The sequence below is a fragment of the Zalophus californianus genome, chromosome 15 (assembly GCF_009762305.2).
Source record: "Zalophus californianus isolate mZalCal1 chromosome 15, mZalCal1.pri.v2, whole genome shotgun sequence".
In the NCBI taxonomy this organism is placed as follows: Eukaryota; Metazoa; Chordata; class Mammalia; order Carnivora; family Otariidae; genus Zalophus; species Zalophus californianus.
The window spans coordinates 34,204,903-34,225,824 of NC_045609.1; the positions used below are offsets into that span (position 1 = coordinate 34,204,903).

Below are 20,922 nucleotides of genomic sequence, written 5' to 3' on the forward strand. Positions count from 1 at the left end.
CAAATTTGGGGCTCCACCTTAAATCTACTGACTCAAACTCTGGGGTGGAGCCCAGCAATTTGTTTAACAAGCCCTCCAGGAGATTCTAATTTAACACTGAAGTTTGAGAACTATCAATTTATTACTCTACATGCTTTCTACTCAAAAGCTTCCTCATGAGGGTGGGCCAGGAGTTCGGATTTTATTCTGGTTCCAGTGGGAAGCTATTGGAGAAGTTGAATCAAGGGAATGACATAGCCCAATCTATTCTCTAGAAAAATTATTCCCCCAAATGAATGGCCCGCAAAACCCAAGCCAACAGTTGATCTGGTGATCAAATAAGCAGAGATTTATATCCAATATTGGAGGAAAAAATGGCTCTGATAGACCTGCTGAGATGAGGATATCAGAATCCAATTTAGTACCATCCTAAAGGATTTTCAATACGGTTTTTTAAATGCAATTTTTTTCATTTGCTAAGTTAAGAAATATATTAACCTTGCTTATGTCATCTTCTGTTAAATTCTAAACACTTTAAGGGCAGAAGCCATCTTAGATTTCTCAGCAGTTAGCATGAAAGTAGGCATTTAGACTTTTATGTACCCACCAGTCTACTAAGTTGGAAACTTGTGTCACTTGTTACTGTGTGGCTTCTGTCGTCTCCTGATTTGATTCTGATGGATATATCACCCTTCACCCATCACAATCAGTAACCAACCCCTGTAGATTTTACTTTCATGATTTATCTATAAAATGTCACTATTTGTTAGAAATTACCCCTTCCTTTCCATGCCTATCATCTTAGCTGGCACCTGCATTATCTTGTCTGAACCATGACACATCCAACTGGTTTTTCCATCATATGTTGCTGTATAAAATTAAAGTGGTATGGATTTAACAAGGGTACCATTTACTAAGTACGAACTATGTGCTAGGCATTGTATTAAGCACTTAGCAAATATTCTGTTTTTACATTCTCTAAGATACCCCCCCCCCCAGGGGGAGAGGGGCAGGAGAAGGGAGAGAGAATCTTAAGCAAACTCTGCCCAGCACGGAGCCAGATGTGGGGCTCAATCCCACATCTCACAACCCTGAGATCACGACCTGAGCCAAAGTCAAGACTTGGACACTTAACCAACTGGGCCACCCAGGCACCCCTACATTCTCTAAGATTAAAAAAAAAATTATGCTTTATGAAGATATAATCCATTCATGTAAAGTGTACAACTCAATGGTTTTTAATATATTCACAGAACTGTACCACCACCCAATTTTAGAACATTTACATCACCTCCAAAATAAAACCCATACCCTTAAGCCATTACCTCAATCCCCTCATCCCCCTCATCCATATGCTGCCACTAATCTTTGTCTTCATACATTTGCCTATACATTTCATATAAATGTACTCACACACTATGTGTTTGTGACTTCTTAACATGAACATCAATGAACATGTTTTCAAGGTTCATCCATGTTTCAAGGTTCATCCATGTTGTAGCATGAAATCAGTACTTCATTCCTTTCTAAGGCCAAATATTTCGTGACATGGATATACTATATTTTACTTATCCATTCACAAGTTGATGAACATTTGGGTTTTTATCTTTTGGCTATTGTGAATAATGCTGCTATGACCATTTGTGTACATGGTTTCATTTCTCATGGGACATACCAAGGAGCAGAACTGCTGGATCAAATGGTAACTCAATGTTTAACTTCTTGAGGAACTGCCAGACTGTATTCCAAAATGGCTGCACCATTTTATATCCCCACCAAGAGTGTATGAGGGTTACAATTGCTCTACATCACCAACACTTGTTATTTTCCGTTTTTTTAGTTATCATCATTTTAGTGGATGAAGTGCTATTTCATTATGGTTTTGACTTCTATTTCCTGATGACTAAAGATGTTAAGCATCTTTTCATGTACTTATTGATCATTTGTATATCTTCTTTGGGGAAATATCTATTCGGATCATTTGCCCATTTTGTAAATGGGTTTTTTGTTCTTTTATTGTTGAGCTGTAACAGTTCTTTATATATATTCTGGATATAAGTCCATTATCAGATATGTGATTTATGAATATTTTCTTACATTCTTTTAACTTTCTTGATGGTGTGCTTTTCAGTAGTTTAATTTTAATAAAGTAATTTATTTTTATTTTGGCTGCTTATAGGTTTGGTGTGGTATTTAAGAAACCATTGCCCAATCCAACTTCATGAAGATTTACCCCTATATTTTCTTCTAAGAGTTGGATAGGTTTAGTGATTTAGGTCTTTGATCCATTTTGAGTTAATTTTTGTATGTTGTGTGTATGTGGGGGGTCCAACTTCATTCTTTTGCATGTGGAGTCCTGTTGTTCCAGTACCATCTGTTAAAGAGTCTGTTCTTTTCCCATTGAATTGTTTTATCACTCTTGTCAAAAATCAATTGAGCATAAATGTTAAGAACTTATTTCTTGCTTCTCAATTTGATGTCATTTATCTATAGGTCTATCCTAGGCCAGTACCACACTGTCTTGATTACTACTGCTTTGTAGTAAACTTTGCAATTGGAATGTGTGAGTCCTCCAATTCTGCGAACATTTTCACTTAACTCTCTCTCTCTTTTTTTTTTAGGTAGGCTCCATGCCCAGTGTAGAACCCAACACAGGGCTCAATCCCACAACCCTGCGATCATGACCTGAGCCAAAATCAAGAGTCAGACACTTAACCAACTGAGCCACACGGGTATCCCAGAACATATGAATTCTAACATTGCCCCTATCAGAGTGGGCAATAAGAATGTATATGTGTGTTAGGGTTAGGGGTGAGAGGCTGAGGTTATGGCAAGGTTGTAGGACTATCCTAATCTTGAGAATGTGATAAGAGAAGGATGGCATGAGACAGGATGTGGCAGAGTGGCAGGTCCAAACAGAGAGCTGGTGTTAATCACTCCTTTGGCAAGAGAGAAACCTCCAATCTTGAGATGTTGTGACTAGACAAGTAATACTTGCCAGTGAATAGGAAATAGGATAAAACAAGTGACTTAAGAAGCCCCAAACTGAGTTTATTATGGTATAAACTAGGTAATAACAAATAACTCCAGTATATTCAACTAAAGTCCAACATACTCTGGTATATTTATTTATTTTTAATTTTTAAAAAATATTTATTTATTTTTTTTAGAGAGAGCACAAGCAGTAGGCTCAGAGGGGAGAAAGAATATCAAGCAAATTTGCCCTGAGCGCGGAGCCCAATGCAGGGATCAATCCCACAACCCTGAGATCATGACCAGAGCAGAAACCGAGTCAGAAGCTCAACAACAACTGCACACTCAGGTGCCCCCTACCCTGGGATATTTAAATACAACACATGGCAAAAAGCTTCTCTAGGGCTAGAAGTCCCCAAGAGAAAAGAAGAAAATAAGATATTTATCTAGAAAAAGCCAGGATATAGAACAATATGCCAATCCTCACAACCTCTCCCGTGTTCCCAACCACTTCTCTGATTTGCCCATTCTTGTACCACTTCAAGTCATTAACACCTCTCCATTTTTCAGCCCGAATTGCTGGATAAGAAAGTCTTTTCCAGAAAAATAAGGTGCCATTCTTTTCCTTGGCAGCATCTTATTCAAGTCAAAGGTACAACTTTCTCACAAAGGAAAATGTTGGGAATTCTAGGCTCTGGAAAGACTGATACCAGGGCCTCTTGCCACACATTAAATCTAGAATCCTGTCTCTGGAAGCTACTTGTAGTTAATCTCTTAGAAAAGAGTCACATCATATAGGAACTCCCATTCAGCTTAGAATCTTCACCTGAAAAGTGGCTGAGGTTTAGGATATAGGGGATTTCAAAGTTGGCAACAAGCTGACATCAGCAGAGTAATTTCATTACAACCTCCCAATTTTCTAGAAGTCCAGTCAGGATCTGGCTCTAGAAGTCCAGTCAGGACCAGCTATTTAAACCTCACCATCTACTTTCTCTTCCAGTTGCTTCTTATCCAGCTGGCAGGAACGTCCAAGAAACATGATATAGTAGGCATTGCAATATACTGGTTGCTTGTTGGGGTTGGAATAGACCTCTTCAGGTTTGAGGGACGCGAAAGGGTTAGCTCCATAGGCAGTGATGTGTGTATCCAGGTCCACCAGAATCTGCAAAGAAGCTGCCAATTCCTGATGGCTATAGGAGACAGATGAAAAAAAAAAAGAAGAAAGAAAAAGAAATTGCTCTAATTATGAGACATAGGAGAGAAATTCCTCAGAACTTGATACTTCTGGACTCATTAATCCCCAAAATTACCAAAGGCTAGATGGGCAAGGGTATCCTTCCCTCCCAAATGTCTCACTAAGTACCTGATTAACTAGCATAGGACTTGGTTCCAAGGGGATTAGAAAGTCAAGTGTGGAAAGGAAGAAAATCCTCACCAGAAGACAGAAGATGAGCAAGGGGGAGAGAAATGAGCTCATCTATACAGAGAGAGGTATGAGTGAGTCAGGGAGGTATCACAAATAGGAAGAGGTTGAAACCTGTAAACAGTGATCAATGTAGGGATCTCATAATCACGAAGTAGCAGGAGGGTGGGCAGCCAAGCCTCCATCAAGTCTGGGGAAGCATGGAAACCTATGGTGGGGGGGGAACAATAGAAATGGATATAGTGAAGGGAAAGGCTGAGGTAGACCCTAAGCAAGATACTTTTTTGATTGTGTCCACCCCTCCCCTAACCTTGCTCACCTCCAATGCTCATTTACCACCATCATCCACCCCAGGTTCTGCAATGGAAAATTCTAAACCCAGGTATAGTACATACGGCTAATGATCAACCAAGGTTGTCAACATATTGTGTTTAACCTGACCAAATGAATGGGGTTCCAAATAGAGGAGATTTAAGAGTCTGGATGGAAAATTCCCAGAAAAGCCACCCGGGATTCCCCTGAATGACTCTTACCTGGATGGAATGCCACCACCAAATCCGGATGGGCTATCTGTCCAGTCTCTACCTGCTCCTCCCAGAAGTCATGATAGAGGCCCCTATGGCCACTAAGCTGAACTGTGCCAGGTTCCAGGGGGGGAGTTGAGGTGCTCTGTGTAAAGCCAGCAGATACGTCTATACCCACCATGATCACACAGAGGCCTAGGTGTCCAGGAAACATGTAGCCAAGCTCATCATAGTCCCCAGGGCGAGTGAGGAATGTCTCCACATGGGAAGCACCAACCACATGCACTGTGCTTCCCCCAGTCTTCCCAACATCTATCCCCAAGGCCCGAAGCCCAAGGCCCAGTGTCAAGGGCCGCGATAGGGCATCTGTCAGCAGCCGTTTCAAAGAGCCCTGCAGGGCATCTGGGTCTGGCTTTGGCCGTCCTACATTGGCCCACAGGGTGGTCATGGCATGACTACCTAGCACAGCATCCAGTGTAGCATCTAGCTGTAAACACCGCATAGAAAACCAGGTATCCCAGCCCTGTACGACTTCAGCCAGGCATGGCCAAGGTCCTGAAGGTAGGACAAAAGCACCTGCAGGAAAGAAGGGATATGAGTGACCTAATCCTTTCCTGGCTTCAATATTCCTTCCAAATTTACTCTTCCAAATTGTGACCAGGAGTGCTCCACCCAGTTCTCATGTTTTCCTCGTAACAACATGTTTTCATATCTTTCTCCAAGTACAGCCAACTATGACCACTGTGGCAGAGTTCTCCAACACCACCACTTCACCTGTGACTAGAAGCCATTCCATGAGACGGTCCACAGCTACCAGACGCAGCTCTTGACAAACCTTCCTGTGCTCTGGCCAGTCTGACCTCTGGCACTCTGGACCACAGTAATAGACATTTCTGCACCTGAAAGATGAGCCCCAGAAACAGATGTTCCTATAACCTCAAAGGTGCCTGGGGGATGACTAGGGAAGGGAATTGCTACTTCCTGTATTTAGGAAGAAAGATCACTGGATAGGGAAGGTAGGGAGAGGAGTGAGAGCCGATGCACCAAATTTGGAGATTACATTTGGGAGGGGAGGCATGAGACACTAGGAATTTAATTATTCTCTTGGGTCAGAGTAACACCTTAGTCTGTATCTGGAATAACTCACTTTTTACATCCCTTACAGAAAAAAAATATCAGGAGCTTGTAGCTGCCCTCTTATCACAGGTATGGCTCAACCCCAACCTCCCCAGAACAGATATGATCTTAACCCTTGAATACTCAAGAGGAAGGAGGTAGAGAAGATTATACAATAGTACCCCCCTTCTCCACAGGGAATATGTTCCAAGACTCCCAATGGATTCCTGAACTCATGGGTAGTACCAAACCCTATATATACTATGTTTTTTCCTACACATACATACCTATGATAAAGTTTATAAATTAGGCACAGTTAAAGATTAATGACAACATAAGACAATTATACTGTAATAAATGTTATATGAATGTGGTCTTTCTCTCAAAGTGTGTTATTATACTGTACTGACCCTTCTTCTTGTGATGATGTGAGATGATAAAATGCCTACATGATAAGATGAAGTGAGGTGATTGACATAGGTGCTGTGACAAAGCATTATGCCACTAATAACTTTTTGACAAGAGTCAGAGGAGGATCATCTGCTTCCAGACTGTGGTTGACCACACATAACTGAAAGCATAGAACGTGAAACTGCCCATAAGGGGGACTACTGTACCATGGTCTGACTTCCCCGTAATACCCAAAATAAGTAGGAGCCCAATCCTTTTCTAATCTTTCTGTGGCCTGGGTCACACAAAATGAGGAGTGTGCCTGAAGTTATTCTGAAAACTCTTAGACCTTTCCTCCTGCCATGAAGTCTTAGAATAGGATCATTTCTGGATGACTCTCCTATTAGCCCCCAACTAGTCACCTCTTGCACTGACGTAGGACCTTGGAGTCTGAAAGGCCACTAGGAAGAGCTCTACAGTGAGCACAGAATCGGAATGTGTCCTCCATCTTCTGGAACATTTCTTGAAGGCATCCAAATCCAAAGCCTGATACAGAAGCACCCCCATCTAGCACCAACCTGCAGAAATGGCATGGAGAAGAAGTAGCAATAGGAAAAAGAATATCTCCAGAATCATTCATGACCTATACCTTGCCTCCTATATATTTCTATCTACTCCCACTATTTCTCACATGAGAAAAATTTCTTCTATAAAACTTGCAAAAGTCAGGATGACTCACTGTAAATGCCCCATATTCCCCAAGTTATACTCCCTTCTTGTTTTCTGAAAGCACTTCTACCAGAGATAATATATTACTCTTCCACAGAGCTAGTCACTCACTTGTATTCTTCATAGCTTTTCATGTTTAGCTTTTGAAGGATTAGCTGGGATAGGCCAGGAACATTATTGTCCAAGGAGAAGAAGCCAAGTGCATCAATGCTAGGGTCAGGTTTTGAGAGGGTCAGAGGCACAGAGGTCACAACTGTAGGTGGGGTCACAACCATGGGAGTCACCGATGAGGGGGGTTTCTTGTGCCTTCGTTGCCGGGATCTTGGAGCCATGGCTGTCCACTGATACCTGGGGACTATATGGAGAACAGATATGGAATGAAATTTTGCAAGCTATACAAGTATGATGTGTTTTCATATGTTTGACCTTTCAATTCTCATTCCAGTCTCTCAGACCTAGGTATCAGTAAGATTTATTTAGGCTCTACTGATTACTGATCACCACAGGCAGTGATAAAAAACAGGAGGAAAATAATTGTATATCAACATAATTATATATGTATTATATATGAAGTTCTATATGAAATATAAATATATATGTAAGTAAATGCATAGAAAAAGGTCTGGCAGTGCTCATATAAAATAACAATGATTAACTCTAAGGAGGGAAAGAAGTAATGGGATAGGAACTGGGTTAAGCAAAAGGAACTTTAGACTTATCTGTAACGTTTGACTCTTGAATACTAAGAATATATTCATATGTTATTAATGCATTTAAAAAATCAACTTAAGGGCGCCTGGGTGGCTCAGTTGGTTAAGCGACTGCCTTCGGCTCAGGTCATGATCCTGGAGTCCCGGGATTGAGTCCCACATCAGGCTTCCTGCTCAGCAGGGAGTCTGCTTCTCCCTCTGACCCTCTTCCCTCTCGTGCTTTCTATCTCTCATTCTCTCTCTCTCTCAAATAAACAGATAAAATCTTTCAAAAAAAAAAAAACAACTTGAAATGAGGGAGGAAAAAGCAACAAATCTTGGTTGTCTAAAACTACCAACTAATTGGAGAATCAGTCAATCTCACCTAGTTAAGGAAATAAAACATTCATTTTAGAAGACCTATCATCACACTTTTAAGCAATCAACCCAGAAGTAGAAATTAAATGCAATACAAAAACAGCACCGCAATATTAAGATTTATGTAGTCAAAGTAAGTTATGCAAATTATGAGGAAAATTTCCTAAAGAGGTGAGCTTTGAAGTAGAACTAATCCCATACCCAACCCACTACCTAGGAGGAACTCTGATATTCTCCTTCCCTGCCTTGTCTTCTCCCATTCCTTCCACAAGGAATGAGTAAACAAAAGGAACTGTATTGGGAAAAATAAAAACATCCATTCATTCAATAAACATTTACTGCTAAACATATATAATCACTCATATTATAATAGAAACAAATATGAAAAGTATACTTAATATCTAAATGTTTTACAGAGGGAGCAAATGTAAATTATAATATAAGGCAGTATATAAATCCTATAAGAAAAGTGAAACTAAAGCACTAATGGGAGATCAGAAGGAAAGAGTCTCTTCAGTTGGTTAGCTGTAGGAAGACTTTATAAAGCATGTAGCAGTCAGAATAGACCCATTAATGATGGTAATACTTGGAATACATGGAGACAGAAAAAAAGAATTCTAACCACAGAGAAGAGCATGAGCATAGAAATGTAGACGGGAACACTAGGAATTAATAAAAGAATGGTTTCAGTTTGATTATTAAGTATAACCTAAATGTAAGAACTAAAACTATAAAGTCTTAGAAGAACTCATAGGGAAAAGTGTCATAATATGGATTTGGTAATTTCTCAGATATTACACCATAAAAAGAAATGAAGTACTGATAATACGCTACAATGTGGGTGAACCTCAAAAACATTACGGTAACTGAAAGAAGCCAGACACAAAAATCATAAATTATATGATTCCATTTATAAGAAATATTGAGAAACAGTAAATCCAGAGACAGAAAGCAGATTCATGGTTGCCAGGGGCTGGGAAGAAGAGGTATGGGGAATAACTGCTAAATGGTTATGGGTTTTTCTCTGGGATGGTGAAAATGTTTTGGAACTAGACAGAGGTGGTGGTTGCATAACAATGTGAATGTATGACATACCGTGCTCACTTTAAAAGGATTAATTTTATGTTATGTGAATTTCATCTCAATTAAAAAATAAAAAAACCATCTGTAGAGATTGAGAAGCTAAAAAATTATTTTTTGAAAGATTTTATTTATTTGTCAGAGAAAGAAAGAGACAGAGAGTATGCACAAGCAAAGGGAGTGGCAGGCAGAGGGAGAAGCAGGCTCCTGGCTGAGCAAGGAGCCCAGTGCGGGACTCAGTCCCAGGACCCTGAGATCATGGAAGCCAAAGGCAGATGCTTAACCAACTGAGCCACCCAGGCGTCCCAAAGAAGCTAAAAAATTATTAACCCTCAGATTAACTGCCTCTAGGGACAGGTAAATGGCAGAGGATATAACAGTGGTTGGTTTTACTTGAAATAAGGTAACTATTAAAGTACAACTATTAAAGTACAAAACATGATCAGGGATCATGTTTTGTTACAAAAATAGTCTGACATTTAATCCTTCTGGACCAGATTTGTTAGGGAAAAAACTCCAAGAATCATCATTCAGCTGAGGTGTAGGTGGCAGAACAAAGACCTCCCAGAATCATCCAGCTACAATCTATTATCTGTATACCTGAAACTAATATAACACTGTATGTTAACTGGAATTAAAATAAAAACATAAAAAAATCTATTATCTTACAACATGGCTCTTGCAAACTGCTGTCCTTAGTTAACGAGGGAATGAATTTGTATTTTCCTTTGTACTTTCTCATCCTTTCATTGCACTCCTGTAATCTCTCCCCTCATCCCACAGATAACTGGATGTTTTCAGAGTCCACAGAGATAGCTAAGGTCATCTGCGCATAATATCTTCTACATTCTTGCCAATACAGGAGAAATTAGACCTGAAGGTGACAGATTATTAAAGGGTCATGTCCCTTTCCTAAAGGATGCCTTCACACCTGAGTACCCCATTTCCAACAACTGACCTGACTCTTCCCTCCACTTTTTAAAAAAATATACTTTACTTCATTTCATTTATCTATCCATCCTATCTATTTTTAAGAGAATGCTGCTGTGTGAACAGCAGGGGAGGGGCAAAGGGAGAGGAAGAGAATCTTAAGCAGACCCCATGCTCAGTGCAGAGCCCGACTTGAGGCTTGATCTCATAACCCCAAGATCATGACCTGAGCTGAAATCAGTTCAACTGACTAAGCCACCCAGGCGCCCCTTCCATTTTTAATCTCTACACATCCTCATCCAATTTCCAGAATCACTGCAACTCGAAAAGCATTCCTCTGCTCTACCCAGCCTCTTCGGGCAAGATAACTTGCCCTCTTTCTTGAACCTTGAAAGAATGGATTCATCTTTCTTTAAAGGTATAGAAAAAATCATCTTTGATTTGAGGCAAGTCAAGAGTCTTAAATCCCAGGAGTAATAATAAATATACCTAATGTTCAACTAAAAGCCTCGTGCTGCAATTGAGACCAATTAAGACCAGAAATGTACTGCCTAACTTCTCTGTCTTTCCAAAGACATCTTTCTCCCAAGGAAGATTAACTCTTGGCTCTCTGGGGGTTGGTTGAACTGGCTGGGAAGTGAAAGGATCAGTTTGGGGGAGGAGTGGTGGTGATGAAATCCCTGATAGTTTCCTCTGTGTCTAGAGCAGGTTCATGATACAAATGAACTAAATTTCTGGGAGGAAGGTAAGAAGGTGCATTTGTATCTACATGAGGCTCATGTCTGAGTTTGTGTACCCCAGGCCCAGACCCAGCTTCCCTGGTTCTAACTTTCCTGCAGTGAGCTCCAGGATCCTCCAAGTTTGAGGGGAGGGACAGGATTGAGAAAACTAAGGCAAAAAACAGAGGGGACAAGGGAGAAGTTGGAAAGAATTATATATAAAAAGCTTTAAGAATTTTCCAGAGATCAAAGTCTACCTCACCTAGCAGGGAATCACTTTAACTTTTTTCTAGCCATCCCCAATGACTTAGGCTCTAATTTATTCCCATAAGAGAGAAAACACCAAGGACAGAAGAGGAGACATGGACTGCACGGTCTAGAAAAACTCTTATTTTCATTTCCAAATTCCCTCCAATATTAGCCTATTCCCAGACCAGGTCTCCCATCTTTCTCCTTCATCACCAAAAGCCTCAAGTTTCACCCAAACCAGTTACCTTCTATCTCCAGACCAGGAAGGCCCATCTAATTTTCTCTAACTCACCAGCAAACACAAAACAGCTTTGGGGAGATAGGGAAAGGGATAAATGATGCTAGTCATTGGGGATCCTAAAAGGAGTTGGGAAAGAGAAAGAGAAAAGGAGGAATACATTAAGAATATTGCTATTATTAAGCACATTCAGCTTCTTAATCAGTGATTAACACTCCCTGGGGTGATAAATGTTTTACTCAACTATAAACTAAGCAAGCAGATGGTTTGATGGAAAAGTAACTTACCCTGCTAAGCCCTCGGCTTCCTTCCTTCTCTCTTTCTTCCAAGTGAATGCTTGATCTCCTCATATCTAGCTTGTGGCTGACTTGCAGCTGTCCCTTCATATCACTTTCCTTTGCAAACTGCTGAAATGCTGAGTCTCTGTGATTAGGTGTGCCCTGCCAACCAGACAGACAACGCTGAATTCTCCCTAACGAGGTAAGGAGGGACCTGGACCCATGCCCATGGACTTCTCTCTTTCTGACCTTCCTTCTCTGCCAAGAGGGCTCAGAACTCTGTCAACACTCCCAAACTCACCAAAGGCCAGGCAGGCTAAGGAAAGATGAAACCTATTGCTTCCTGAACCTCTCTCACTAAGGCAGTATTTCTGCTCTCAGTCCACAGAGTCAGAGAAGAAAAAATTAAAAACAAAAACCCTGGGATTAGTTCAGAAGTCATTATTTGGTTGGAAAGGTAGGCACTAGCTCAGATCAACAGAACTCCTGGAGTTCTGGATGTCAATCTAGACCCAGGATGAGTTAACCCAAGCCCAAAGTCCCTTTGAGCATAACAAACACTGCTCAAACACAATTCAACAATGATCAATCTAGGCTTAAAAACAAACATAATACCCAAGAAAGAAGAATACAAATGGTCATTTAATGGTACAGAAGGAAATCAATTATAGGGGAAACAAAATTAATTTGTAAAATTCACTTTCTCTGAAAGGAGAGCAAGGTACTTTGTCATCAGGTTCCTCCAAAAGAGGAATAAATAGAGGAATAAAGTAAGCAAAACCAAAATATTATTGGCTAAAAATGTACTCTGTTTCTAGGAACAGAAAATACAAAAGAATCAATTCAAACATCTTATTCCTTCCTATAATGAATGCTGATCCAGGGAATCTGATTACACATTGCTAGTTCTTTTTCATTTATCAAGCTCCAGGGTCTACCAGAAATTATCAAGGCAGTGGTCCTATATGACTGTAAGACCTAACTTTCTGCTTACATCTGGCCCTAGCTATGTCACTTACCTGCTTCTGTGAACACCATCAAACTGGGGAACAGAACAACTTGCAGTCAGTTTGAGGTCCTGGAATGTGGCAAATCAAAAATCTACATATGAACAGATGCAGAGGATGGATTCTAAAGGAACCCCAAACTGTAGAAAGCAACTACACACAGGGAAGGTGAAAGTAAGTGTTAAGGATGCAACAAAACATTACATATTATTCAGAATAGCTGTGGAGAAAAGAAAATCAGTAGCAATAGGCAAAAATCCCGAGTAAAACAGGAGTAATTCATTTTAAGCAAAGGTTTCAGGCCTATTTCAAATTTAACTGGCAAAACTTTTAAAGGATATGAGTTCTGTTAATAATGGCTGAACTGCAGAAGGCACAAGAAGTCAGAGATGGTCTTTGGTTTTTTTTTTTTTAACTTATTTTTATTTTTTTAAAGATTTTATTTATTTATTCATGAGAGACAGACAGACAGAGAGAGAGAAAGAGAGGCAGGCAGAGGGAGAAGCAGGCTCTCCAAGGGGCAGGGAGCCTGATGCGGGACTCGATCCCAGGATCCTGGGATCATGACCTGAGCCGAAGGCAGACGCTTAACCATCTGAGCCACCCAGGCGCCCCGAGATGGTCTTTTCTAACTCAGAAGTGTCATCTTTGAATATAAAGGGATATAATAGATAGAAAAAATTGATATTGAATATTAATTTATATTTTACCATCACTACTACTAGCTCTGGTAGACATTTAAATTTACAATTTAGAAAGATCTGAACTTTACACAGTTTGTTTTCATCGTAAGTTACATTTTTAAAAAAGCCTTAAAAATGCTTCTATGGTTCATTGTGAAACCTTAAAAAATATTTCTATGGTTCACAGTTATGAAGACTAGAAAGAGGTTCTTATTCAACAGTTAGGAAGTGGTCTGTGAGGCACTGGGTGATTTTTCTACCACTCTTAATATATTCTACTTTTCTGCATTCTGTTCCTTTCTCTTACTTTCTTCTTCTTTTTAATCTTTACCATCAACCCATAATTCTTCTAGTTCGCTAATGATGTTTTATGTTTACCCAAGATTCCCATAAACACTATATAACCCCAGTGATGGACCTAAGGGCTAAGGAAGTTCCTGGTACCTGATATACTAGTTAAGCTCTTAGAGATGCATAGTTTTCATAAAACAATAACATCCAGGAAAACCTTTAAACATATGCAGTGTATAGTAACTTTAAGAGTAGCTCATGGACTGCTATATATGCAAGCTAATAATACAGCAACTAAAAGCTGTAATAATCAACAGTTTGAGTTCTGTTTGCTACCTGGAATAAGGCAAGTATATACAGTTCAATTTAAATCAGTGCTTTGTAAAATGTGTATCATTATAATTATTGTTGGAAACTGTAATTAAAGTTACTATATGATTATATTATAAAATGTTGAGCAATATCCTAATTTCCCTCAATTTGCAAAATTTCATACTTATTTTGATTATGAAAAAGAAAGGAATATGATGGCAAGAAAATACAGTATCATGAAAATTCTTTTTCTTATTGTTAAAACACCCAATAAATTCCCAATACTATTATAACAAAACTCTAAACAATAACATTTTCTTTCAATTAAAAGTTAAGTGAAATAGTGATTTTAAATATTAGATTTAGGAGGCCTATAATAGGCACCCAAAGTACTCTAGTTTTCAGTTACTAATGTTCATGTAAGACAAATGTAACCAAAGTTAAAAAAAGAAAAACACCAAAATTTATGAAGACACAAATTTATCAAATTACCATGAACTATCCACGAGATAATCTCTGAAGGCTATATCCCAGTTCTAGTAACAGTATTTTCTGATTTGCATGAGGTCAAATCAGACTACATCTTCCAAATAAAACCCAACACAGAGATAGGAGCAGCGGCCCATGCATGGAATTTATTGTGTGCTACTGTTTATAAAATACTCGAATAGTCCTGCACATGCATAATATTTCCAACTTAGACAGGAGACCATACAGGGTGCACTTTCTGGCAAACAAAACAATAGATGGTTCCGCTGCCTGGAGCTCTGAGTTGTATTCCAGGGCATGAGGGAAGCAGGCCACCAAAGTAAAGGGAAATACCAAACTACAGTGGCAATCAATACAGGTCAGTAATTGTGAAAAATTAGCACATGGTTCCATTTAGTTTAACCAAGCAGTTCTGTAACTATCAAAAGAAAAGGTTCAACATGCAATCTTGACTTTTATGCTTCCACTAACATCTGAATGATTGAACAGAACCATTGCTTCTATGCTGCATTGCTTAATCAAAAACACTTCCAGAACATTTTTAAATTTCCTTTGCATCAAAACATAAAAATGATAGAAAGCCAGCAGCAAATCACCCTGGTGGCTATTTAAGCAACTTGAGTACTCACAATAAACTAAAATTTCTCATAACATCTAGGTAACCTATACATGTCGTACCTGTACATCATAGGTCTATATATTAAATATTTGCAAAATGAAAACATGCATACACAAAATACGTCAAGTTTTACAGACATGATTTGAATTAAAATTTACTTTGACAATGTACAAACTTCTTTTAAAGTACCTTAAATGAGTAATTCTGTAATTCTTCATAATTTTGAAATTTAGAGGTTTTCTTCTTAAATCTCTGGGGTGTAAATTTCAAAAGATCTGGGCAAAAAGATTCTAAATTAGTTTTTGGATTTGTGTTCAAGTAAGAGAGTCTGCCTAGAAATAGGTTATGCATTCATAATTGAAAAATACCAAGACTATTTTACAGAATTAGCCACATTTAAGAACTATAGACCTGAGGTCAGCATTTTATATAAATGCCAACTGGGTTTCTCAGCATTTTGCCCATAATTCAAAATACAGCTTAGTAACCTTAGAAATGTATTTTAAGACCATGCTTATTCATCCTTTAAAGACATTTCATGGGGGAAAAAAAAAGTCCACATTAGCTCTTAGGATTGCATTTGAAGTCATGGTTAAAAAACAAAATCTAATTCTACTGAGGGGAAAAAGAAATCTCATTTGTAAACTTAATGTGTGAACCACAAGCATAAATGGAGGTGTAGTTGCCCTCCACTGGAAATTGCCCCAAGCCCCTTGCTCACTGCTCTCCACCTTCCCAGCGATGACCCAATCTTATCAGATATCACAACATGTCCCAGGGCCCTCAAGCCTCCATCCAGGAAGGGGGCTGGGGTCTCAAAAGCACAATGGTTTCTCCAGAGGGACTGTGACATTTACAGTCAGCTTGGCCGACCCCTCCAGATCCTGGGGGTGATCTGTCCATTTGGGGCCCGAGATGTGAGAGTCCCTGGGAAGCCGTGGGTCACTGGGCACTATGGTTGCCAGTCCCGTGGTTCTCAGTGGCATGTGCGGTGTTCAGAGAATTGAAACCATCTTGCTGTACAGCATCTTTCCGGGGTGGCATTCTCTCATTGATCCTATCCAAACCCTTTGCCTCTTCAAAACTGCAGATTCTATGTGGTGGAGAGAATCCTCGTATTGCTTAACAAAATGCAAATTTGATAAGTCAGTAATAGAAAAACATTTCTGAGATTTCAAAACATAATTAATGATTTTTAAGAAGAAAGAAATTAGCTGTATGTAGCAACATTTAAATCTTACTTTAACTGAATCCTATCCCCATTCCAGACTTCCCCTTAAAATGTGAAATGTTTAAACCTAAATATAAACACGATAGCTTCATAGATGACAAGTGTTAGCATAGCCTTTAAAAAAGAACGCACAAAAATAACCCTTCCCCGACCCCAAAATTAACCTACAGGCAATGGTCTCAGGGTCTCAGTCTGACTTCTACGATACCAATTATCTCCTACCTCAGACCCTAAAATCACCAGTGACTATCACAATAAGGCAGCAACAAGAGTAGGGGCAAGTGAGGAGGCTAAACAAGGTTAACCTTGACATACAAATCTGTACCAAGAGCTTGGGAGAAGAAAGAGGCAAAGTATGTTAAAATTTAGCAGATAAGAACTATCTTGGAGGTCAAGGTATCATCATCCCATCACCACCAGAATGAAATGAAAAAGGTGGGAAATGCCTCCAGAAGTCAGATCTGTATTTGGCTGATAGTAAAAAGTATTCAGTTTCATATTTTAGGAAATGTCTTCCTGAATTCAATGGCCATTCACTGCATGTTCTTTGGAAACCCAAATCAAAATAAATGGCAATCCTCCTCCAGTTGTTATAATTTCTCATTCACTTTATCTGGAATGATGCTTTTCTACTATTAACTGTGCATACAAAAGATTTCCATTCCACTGGTTATAAACTGGTTGCTTTAATATGTGCAATCCCTGGGACTCAGAGTCTGTGCATGTGAACCAAATAAATAATTGGGGCGGCAAAGCATTTAGCAATGTGTAGTATCAAGCCAACGTATGATATATATGAATATATTATTATCAGCAAACGCTAGGCCAAACAGCAAAAAAAATAAAAATAAAAATCATAGTGACAGTTCCTGCACTCTCAGGTGAATTACTGAAAACGAGTAAAAACCAACTCAAACCTATACTTAGAGGGGCTTTCACTTAGGAAAAAAATGATCTGAATAGCATAGAATCATGCAAAATGTAGAATAGATCTTTCTTTGCAACTTCAAATGCTATAATACATAGCATAACATGCTGCACTCTAAAGAATTCAGGAACAGTAAATGTTGGTTGTACACAACACTAGAAAAGGGGAAAACCAGATTGTCACTAGGAAAATCGGTCCTTGTAATTTAAAAAGAAGAAAAAGAAAAGAAAAGAAAAAAAAAGAGGAATGTGACTGTTAAACTTGATGAGTCAGTGAGTCTGATTCATCTTGGGCTGTGCAAACTAGGAGTAAAACACACCCACAGGACATTCTCTGATGCCCACCCACACACCACAGATCTCTGCCCAGCGCAAGGACTCTGATCGTACCTTTTTCAGCCTCAATAGCCTCAACTGTGGCTGTACAGAAGTGAGCAGAGGCATGCAAAATGAATGAGAGAGATGAGAAGGGTCATATTGTACAGCAGAAAAGGCAATGATCACGTAAAATATCACAGTATCCCATACTACATCATCATTTACAATTTAACATAATATCCATATTAGAGAGCCCCATCAATCCCCCAATTCCTGACACAGCACAATTTACACACAGCACTATGACAACATCGCTCAGAGCACAGAACACATGGACCTAATATAAACATAGACACCTCAGCACCCATGCAAATGCACTCCAGTATTAATTACCTATTGTGAATTCAGTATTTTGATGGCCTTAGAATTTTTCAACATGTTTATCATATCACATCCATCACAATCACAAGGAAATTCTCTACGGTGAAATTATGATGGCAGAATTGTAGCAGAAAAGCAAACGGAAGATTCTTCCCCCTCCCCCCTACCATCTAACTGAAACAATTCTCATTATCAGTTGTTCCATAAGATATAAACTAGAAGGGGTCAGTAATGCTTTTCCTGTTGTTTCTAATTCATAAGGCATAGCAAACCTGCAGAAGCTGGTATGACTACAATGAAACTTAAGGGCAGTAAACTTGGTGAATTACTCTAAGTAGAATAGTTCTGTTGCTCTGTTGTTTGTGGATCCTAAAAGGACCCCTCTCATCTATTAGGAACTTCCTTTCTATTCTAACATTGGTGTCCCAAATATCCAAAGATAATAACATCTATAGCCTTTAAAAAAAAGCTATTTATGTTCAGTTTATCATAAACTCAAATCTGCCTTGGTACTAATAGCATGCATTCTCAAATGAAGATAGAAAGGCCAACGTACATCTTTTCAAGCCCATCTCCAACTAGAGAGGAATCAAGATAGAACTGAAGTCTTACAGGCATAAATTCCAATTTATTTGATATGGACATACACTTAGGTCATATAAGTGAGAAATGCATTCTTAGTATAGCTTGTCTCTGGCCTATTTGAAGAATCACATTATTTAGTCATACATTTTATAGTCAAACATTCTTTTGGCTCATTTCTGGGTTCAAACTGCATAAAGCACCCACATTGAGAACGAGGATCAAAGACTGCAGAGGACAATATTGCCTGACAACATTGCAAATTCTCCACTTTACCCAAAGTACACACACTCAGAATATTTATAACAATAATGCCCCATCCTTTCTATTTTGCTTCTTCTACAATGAGGGCAATTAGATTTAGAAATAATAAATTTTGTCCAAAGCAGTTATTAATGTGAAAGAAAACTGATTAACCTAAGGAATTAAAGTAGACTAATTAGAAATTCATTGATCTTAACCAGATAGTAAAGTGAGTTGGGGACCCAAAAGAGGTAGGATGAACACTGAATAAAAAAAAAATTAATCTTCTTTAACTGTTAAACTGTATTACAAATCCAAGCAGACATATTTATTGTATACCCACTATACAAATCACCATTTTAAAAAGTCTAGCTCTGTATACCTGGAATATACTCTTTGTATCTTCCCAGACAGAAAACTGGGATAAATGACCCACCTCTACTTGATCAGCCCTACAACTTCTATTCTTCAAAATATGGACTATTTTCTTTACACTGAATGGGAAAAAAAATGCCTATCAGAATGTTTTAAAGAGCTTATGGTAAAAGAAGTGATTTTATATGAAATATTTCATAACTTGTATTATATATGGTAATAAATTAAAAATAAAACCTGATATCACTATAAGAATTAGTATCTATTTGAGTGCATCAGTAGTTTAAAAGTCTATTAATAAATTTTTCAAATTATGAACTATAACAACATACTTCTGAAATCATTTTAATTTTATATGTAAAAGCCTGTTCTAGATCAAATTAAATTCTCTGCTCTTTCGAGAAGCTTCTAAATGCTCCTAATCCCTTTCAGGATACAAAATACATATCACACTCAAAACTGCATACCATGTCAAGCTTGAATGTTTAGAACTGAAAAAAAGGTCATTTGAAGCTTAAACATTAAGCTGGAAAGAGATTTGATAATTGTTAAGTTCTATTTGAAAGGCACTGTTTTTCCTCTGTTTTCAGTTTTATAGGGCAGCCTGACATGGCCTTAGTAAGTTTGTGTACAGTGCTGTCACAAACTGTGTTCCTCAATAATGAAGAAGAATTTGGCATTACTAAAAGAGATGGCCACGTATTTTCCCATATATGTCCTGGTGAAGGTAGCATTATAGGGCTAGCTCCCAAACAAATTTCCAAGAAAATGCACACAAAATATATTAATTCCTACTCCAAAAGAGTTGTGTAGTTTGTGAAAACACTCAAGAAATATAAATTAACTTTAAGGTTACTGAGAAGGCAATCAGACTTTTCTGACAACAGGACTGAGGTATTAGAATTTTAAAACCTTTTTGCAATACTTAACTCTCACTCACATCAGGGAACATGTCTACTAAAACAAAATATTAGAAAAAAAATTTAACTCACACAGATGCAGCTTCTGTATGAGTTTTGTTATGTGCTTCAAAATGGGTTTATCTTATTATGCTAGGAAAATTGCTCCACACTATCAAGAGCCATCACTGGCACAGCTAGGGAGCTATCCAGTTTCGCAAATTAGACCCCTTAAACTCAGCACTGTCCTGTAACTCTCTCTATGCTGGGAATACAGTCCCTTCAGTAAAACTGTCTTTCAAATCTTCCCTGAAGTTGGGGGTGAGTTCAAAGTTGGAAGACCGAGCTTCAGGATGCATGCAAATTAAGAATGGAGTAGAAGTGCTGAGATGCCAACAAAGCATGTAATTAGCAGGTACTAATTGTGAAATCTGAAAGAAAGGTTTGCTGCAGATACAATGTAAAAGTAATAATACATCCAAGGATAATGGAGAGATGACTGTAGTGGAGATTTATTAAAGTATGAGGCCTTTCAGTTTTCCTTTTCTTTTATGAACAAAAAAGAGAAAGGGTATAACATTTTTCAAGCTACTAAAGTTCATCCTTTTCTATTAACGCTTACTTTTGCTAGTTTTATTGAATGTTTAAGATCTTTGTTTTAGCTAAATTATTTTTAGCTCATTTTGCTAATGTCTATAATATAAAAAATGGAGGTCAAGGAATATAAAGAAAATCAAAGCAGTTTTTCTTTTAATTAAAAAAAAAAAAAGGAAACCTCATTCAGAACGAAAATTTGAAACTATCGTTTTAAACCATAGCTGTACTTCTCACACACACCAGTGGTGGTAGCAGACAACACACTAACATATA

General features: G+C 38.4%; 2 protein-coding genes across 10 annotated transcripts in view; both read right to left on the reverse strand.

Annotated features, from left to right (window-relative positions):
* Positions 1-3,076: 3,076 nt before the first annotated feature.
* Positions 3,077-13,147, reverse strand: MSS51 (MSS51 mitochondrial translational activator). 2 transcript variants are annotated; one of them, XM_027587026.1, is made up of 7 exons: positions 12,715-13,147; positions 7,246-7,489; positions 6,828-6,983; positions 5,674-5,798; positions 4,909-5,475; positions 4,490-4,583; positions 3,077-4,142 (listed from the first exon to the last, which is right to left on the reverse strand). In XM_027587026.1, exons 1-7 carry the CDS (start codon positions 12,731-12,733, stop codon positions 3,923-3,925), a joined length of 1,425 nt encoding a protein of 474 aa, XP_027442827.1. In that variant the 5' UTR covers positions 12,734-13,147; the 3' UTR covers positions 3,077-3,922. The 2 variants fall into 2 exon arrangements, with proteins under 2 accessions (XP_027442827.1, XP_027442836.1); XM_027587035.1 differs by having other exon boundaries at positions 3,923-4,142; positions 11,705-13,147.
* Positions 13,148-13,289: 142 nt separating this feature from the next.
* PPP3CB (protein phosphatase 3 catalytic subunit beta) overlaps positions 13,290-20,922 on the reverse strand; it is a 53,217-nt gene continuing 45,584 nt past the window's right edge. For 3 of the 8 annotated variants that reach the window (XM_027588627.2, XM_027588618.2, XM_035724115.1), the window contains exons 14-15: positions 17,645-17,674; positions 13,291-16,217 (exon numbers count right to left, since the gene is read on the reverse strand). In XM_027588627.2, coding sequence (XP_027444428.1) covers positions 16,039-16,217; positions 17,645-17,674 — 209 coding nt within the window. In that variant the 3' untranslated portion in view covers positions 13,291-16,038. Of the gene's footprint in view, positions 16,218-17,644; positions 17,675-20,922 lie in introns of all 8 variants that reach the window. The other 5 variants (XM_027588642.2, XM_027588637.2, XM_027588663.2 and 2 more) reach the window with 3 other exon arrangements.